The following is a 6,000-nucleotide window of genomic DNA, read 5'->3' on the forward strand; positions in this document are numbered from 1 at the left end:
GAGTGGTATAAAACTAAAAAGCTTTTTTATGGCCAAAGAAACAAGAGCATGAAAAGAGAATTATCTTTAGACAATTGGAGAAAATCTTTACCATCTGCCCCTTGGATAGGGTATTAATATCCAGGATATACAAAGAACTAAAAAAAAAAAAACTTAATGCCAAAAACAAACAAACAAACAAATAAACAACCCAAAGAGGCAAAGAAACTAAGCAGACATTACTCAGAAGAAGAAATATGAATGGTCAACAAATATGTGAAAAAATGTCTAACATCTCTAGCAATTAGAGAGATGCACATTAAAACTACATTGAGGGGCTGGGGATATGACTCAGTTGGTAGAATGTTTACCTAGCATGAATAAGGCCTTGGGTTCAATCCCCAGCATCATCAAAAAAAAAAAAAAAGTAAATAAACTTAAAAAAAAACATAGAAAAAAACAACATTGATATTTCATCTCACTCCAGTCAGATTGGCAATTATGAAGAATAAAAGTAACAATAAATGTTGGCAAGGATGTGGGGAAAAGGGTAAAATCATACATTGCTGGTGGGACTGTACTGGAAACTAGTCTAGAAGGCAGTATGGAAGTTTCTCAAAAAACTAGGTATGGAAGCATCATTTGATCCAGTTATCCTACTCTGTGGCATATATCCAAAGGATTTAAAATCAGCATACTACAGTGATGCAGCCACATCAATGTTCACAGCAGCACAATTCACAATAATCAAGCTATGGAGCCAACCTAGGTGCCCTTCAACAGATGAACAGATAAAGAAAATGTGGTCTACATATGCAATGGAATATTACTCACCAAAAAGAAAAATGACATTTGCTGGTAAATAGATGGAGACTATCATGCTAGGTGAAATAAGCCAGTCCCCAAAAGACAAAGATTGAATGTTTTCTCTGATATGTGGAAACTAATCCAAAATAAGGGGGTGGGATAGAAAAAAGAATAGAAGAAAGACCAGTGGAGTAGACAAAGGGGAATGAAGGGAAGGGGGGAAATGAATTTGACCTAGCTTTCCTATGTACATATGTGAATATACTACAGTGAATCTCACCATCATGTACATCCACAAGACACTAATGAATAAAAGAAAACTATAATAGAAGAAAGATCAGTAGAGTAGAGGGAAGGAAAAGAGGGGAGGAAAGAGAAAGTTTAGAGGACTGAATTAGAACAAAATGTATTCCATGCTTTTTATAACTATGTCAAACTGAATCCTATTGTTAACGTATAACTGAAAAGAACCAATAAAAATTTTCTAAAAAGACACCAGAAACTATTTTTTTCTCATGAATAGGTTTGAAAATCCTTAACAAAATAATTTAACATCGAATCTCTCTCTCTCTCTCTCTCTCTCTCTCTCTCTCTCTCTCTCTCTCTCTGTATGTGTGTGTGTAAATCTAAATTTGCAGACTATGAACCAGTGAGGTTTATCCCAGAAATTAATCTGCTCTTACCATTTTTTTTTTTTTTTTTTTTTTTTTGTCGAGGGTAATAGGGATTAAACTCAAGGGCACTTGACCACTGAGCCACATCCCCAGCCCTATTGTGTATTTTATTTAGAGACAGGGTCTCACTGAGTTGCGGAGTGCCTCCATTTTGCTGAGGTTGGCTTTGAACTAGTGATCCTCCTGTCTCAGCCTCCCAAGCCACTAGGATTACAGGCATGTGTCACCATGCCCATCCTACCACTTGTTTTTGATATGGTACTTGAATTCTAAACTAGTGAAATTATTCAAAAGCAAAACAGCATCTCTTAGTTTGAAAAGGAAAAAGTAAAACTATTTGCAGATGGCACACTTATCTATATAGAAAATTCTAAGGAATTTATAAAACATGCTAGGACTATTAAATTATTTTTGGTTATTATTAAGGTTTTGGGATTAAAAAGTCAATGTAAAAGTGAATTGTATTTTTATATGCTAGTAATAACAAAACATTCATGGAATGCCTTAAGACCCAATCTAACAAAATATTTTGAAAATTTGAGTGTCAAAAAAGTATAAAAATTTTCTAAGAGAAATGAAAGAAAAATCTAAATAAATGGTGATACCTCAGGTTCATAGAAATAAAGACTCAATATTTTTAACATGTCAATTTTTCTCAAAGTGATCTAGACATTCAAAGCAGTCTTAGTAAAATCTCAGTGTAATATTTTTGTATAAAGGGGCAAAATGATTTTAAAATTTAAATGAAAACAAAGAGGATTTAGAATAAAAATAATTTTTAAAGAGTAAGACACAACAGAAGGTTTTACACTACAAACTTACATAAAATTTCAGTAATCAAGATAGAGGATATTGAAATAACAATAGACTGACTCAGATCAAAAAAGCATAGTCGAGGTCTAGTACTAGATCTACAAGTATATGTTCAACAGTTTTTTTTATCTTTTTTTTTTTTTGGTCATTTTTGGAACTGGGGATCAAACCCAGGGCTTTGCAAATGCAAGGTAAACACTTTGCCACTGAGCTACATCTCAGCCCTGATAGATTTTGACCAACTGACCAAAATAGTTTAGTGGTGAAGGATTTTTTTTTCAATAAATGGCACCAGAAAAATAAGAAATGAACCTTGAAAAAACCTTTTGACATAGTCTTTGTATCATATGTAAAAATTCAAGATAGATCTTAAACCTAAATATAAAACTTACAAAGTAATAGTTAGAAAATATAAAAAGGAATCTTTGTCACCTTTAGTAAGTAGATATTTCTTAGGGCATAAGAAAGCATGTATTAATAAAATAATTGATAAATTGTATTAATCAAAGTTAAAAACTTCTGCTCTTCGAAAGACACCTAATGAAAAGATGAGACATAGACTGGCTAAAAATATTTGCAAAACATGTAAGTGGAAAAAAAAACCACTTGTTTCCTGCATTTACAAAGAATGCTTAAAGCTCAATAATATGAGACAAATTAATTAAAAAATGGGCAAAAGATTTGAACAGATGCTGCATGCGAGACAGCTGCCAAATAATAACATGAAAATATGCTTAAAATCTTTAGTCATGAAGAATGAAAATTAAAGCCATAACAAGATATTTTCCCATATTTAGTATGACCAATTTAAAATGATTGACAATATTAAGTGTTGACAAGGATCTGAAGCCACTAAAACTCTGATACATTTTTGTTGAGATGCACAATGGTACAGTCACTTTGGAAAATAGTTTAGCAGTTGATTTAAAAAATTCATCATAAATTTAGCACCTCTTTCAGCAATCTCACTCATAGGTATCTACCCAAAAGACATGAAAACGTATCCACCAAAAGATCTGTGTGTAGATATTTATAACAGCTTTATTGATAATTGTCAAAGCTACAATCAGCTTAAATGTCTATCAGTAATGAATAAATAAATAAGTTATAATATAATTTTTTTTGTATCAGGAGTATTGAAGCCAGGAGTCCTTAACCACTGGGTCACAAGGCCAGTTCTTTCTTTCTTTTTGAAATAGGGTCTTGTTAAGTTGCTTAGGGCCTCGATAAGTTGCTGAGGCTAGCTTTGAACTTGCCATTTTCCTATCTCAGCCTCCCAAGCTGCTGAAATGAGAGGTGTGTGCCACTGCACTCAGCTAAGTTATAATACATCTACACAGTGAAATACTTAGAAATAAAAAAGAACTAATTATGATATAGGAAATATCATGAATAAATATCCAAAGCATTATCATTAGTGGAAAATCCAAATACATAAAGGCTGCAAAGTATGTCATTTCATTTATACAACTTTCTGAAAAGGCAAAATTCTGGCTATAGAAATTAGATTGTTGGTTACAGGGACTGGAGACTTGGGGATGTTTATGCTGTTGGTACTGATCAAAATGTTTCATATTTTCATTGTGATGGTAGCTACATGTTGATATGTCAAAACTCATCAAATTTCATTCTTAAAGATGCATTTTATTGTACATAAATCATACTACAATAAACCTTAGAAACAAATTTATACGTATGTGTTACTAAAGATGGAACCCAGTGCTGGTTTACCACTAATCTGTATCCTCAGCACTTTTTAATTTTTTTATTTTGAGACAGAATCTTGCTAAATTTCCCAAGTTGACCTCAAACTTGTGATTCTCTTGCCTCAGTCTCTGAAGTAGTTAGGATTACAGACAAGTTTCACCACATCCAGCTATACTTAATTTTCAAAAGGTCTATAGTACTCACATATATTTTTGGCTCTTTCTTCCTTTTTTTAAATACAGGCAATTCTAACACATGGAAAAGTATTAATTCAAACTACTCTGAAGGGTATTCACAAAAAAGTCAAAGTTTCTCATTTTTTCTCTCTCCAATTGTCCTACCTCTGGAATTAACCACTTTTAATTAATTTTGTTTTTAGCTTTTCTAATGCTTATCTCCCCAAGTCTACATGAAAAACTGTTGTTATAGAAGCTAATTAATCAATTTCTACAATACAAATTGTTTTTCTGTCATAAAACCAAAGAATTAGCTTATATTGCTCCAGCTTTATAATTCTAATTTCTATGATTTTGTCATTATTAATTTTAATTCTCATTGCTTATATTTGTACATTTAATACTTGAGATATTATGTAAGCTGTCTTAACTTGGTATCTGCGGTAATAAATACTCAAGTTAATCAACTGACAAAGAGAAAATTTATTTTGGTTCATGGTTTCCAGTCCACAATTGATTGGCCCTGCTACTTTGAGCCTGTGGCAAAGCATCATATGATGGCAGAAGAGGATGGTAGAACCAAACCCATTCACCTTCAGTTTTTCACAAAACTTGAAAAAGATGAAGTGGAAGTGGTTGAAGTACTACCATCTTCCCCCAAGAGTGAGCCCCCTCAATGACTCAAAGACTTTTCAATAGGCCCCACACCTTAAGGATTTCACCACCTGTCAATAATCTGGGGAACAAGCTTTTAACACATGGGCCTTGGGGGTACAATCTGAGATCCAAACCACAGCAGATATCATCTTTAGCCAGTTTCTTTTGCCTCCCACTATGTAGGAAGAGGAAGTCAGTATGCCTATCCTTCTTTGCACTTCTATTTTTCAGCTTTATTCAAGTGGTAACATCTTTACATTGTTAAGGTTGGCAGCAATTATATTCTCTTCTCAAGTAACAAGGTCAAATATAGCGTTTCTTCTTACATACAAATCAGTTCAAAATCATGCAAAATTTTAGATGAGGTATCATAGTTTCTTGTGCAGCTCTTTCTTCTGTTTCCCCTTCTCCAACTAGTGACCATCTTTTTTTGTTTGTTTGTTTTTGTTGGTGATAAAACTTGTGCCCAATTCATCCATATGACTCAAATCTTCAAGCTACTTAATAGTTTCATCTGTTGATTTAAATGTACTTCCTTGCTTTGAGGACCTTCTTCTCAAAGCCCTCTGGCTTCCTGTTTTAATTTGGGTTGATTGCTTTCTGGATCCTGCTGATTATTTGTCTTCTGAGATTAATTTTCATGGCACTCCTTGTTTAATTTTTCTCTTGACTTTGCTGTTTTATCTTTCTTGGATTTGTTTTTCAATGTGCTGGATGACATAGTCGAGTAGATATTTTATCATATAAGTAAATGTCATATAAAATTTGTCAAAAAGAACATGATAAAGTTTCTGAGTATTTTGCAGATGTGAAAAAGTCTATTTTCCATCTTATTTATTGGTAGTTTATGAGGATGTTAGAATTTTTGGTTAAAAATCATTCTCTAAAAATTTTGAATCATTGCTTTGTTATCTTCCTAAACCTGGTGCTACTGACAAAAATTCGAGTACCAATCTGAAATGTCTTCCTTTTCATGTAATTCATATTAATTTTCCTGCACAGAATATTCTCTTTGCTTTGCCTGAATTCCACAGTATTTCTACATATAGATCTTTCTTTGATTCATGGTACCTTGAAACTGAGGATTCTTATCATTCTTGAGTTTTACAATATTTTCTTATATTTATCTGTCTCCCATCTTTATTTGACCTATTTTTCCTCTTACTGGAATTTATAAAAGATGATTT

General features: G+C 32.7%; 1 protein-coding gene across 1 annotated transcript in view; it reads left to right on the top strand.

The window, feature by feature from the left end:
• Positions 1–4,836, top strand: part of Ythdf3 (YTH N6-methyladenosine RNA binding protein F3) — a 65,447-nt gene extending 60,611 nt beyond the window's left edge. The window contains exon 5 of the mRNA XM_077801185.1: positions 4,663–4,836. Within this exon, the coding sequence (XP_077657311.1) occupies positions 4,663–4,836 (174 nt within the window). The remainder of the gene's footprint in view (positions 1–4,662) is intronic.
• Positions 4,837–6,000: the final 1,164 nt, after the last annotated feature.

The sequence above is a fragment of the Urocitellus parryii genome, chromosome 7 (assembly GCF_045843805.1).
Source record: "Urocitellus parryii isolate mUroPar1 chromosome 7, mUroPar1.hap1, whole genome shotgun sequence".
Taxonomy (NCBI): Eukaryota; Metazoa; Chordata; class Mammalia; order Rodentia; family Sciuridae; genus Urocitellus; species Urocitellus parryii.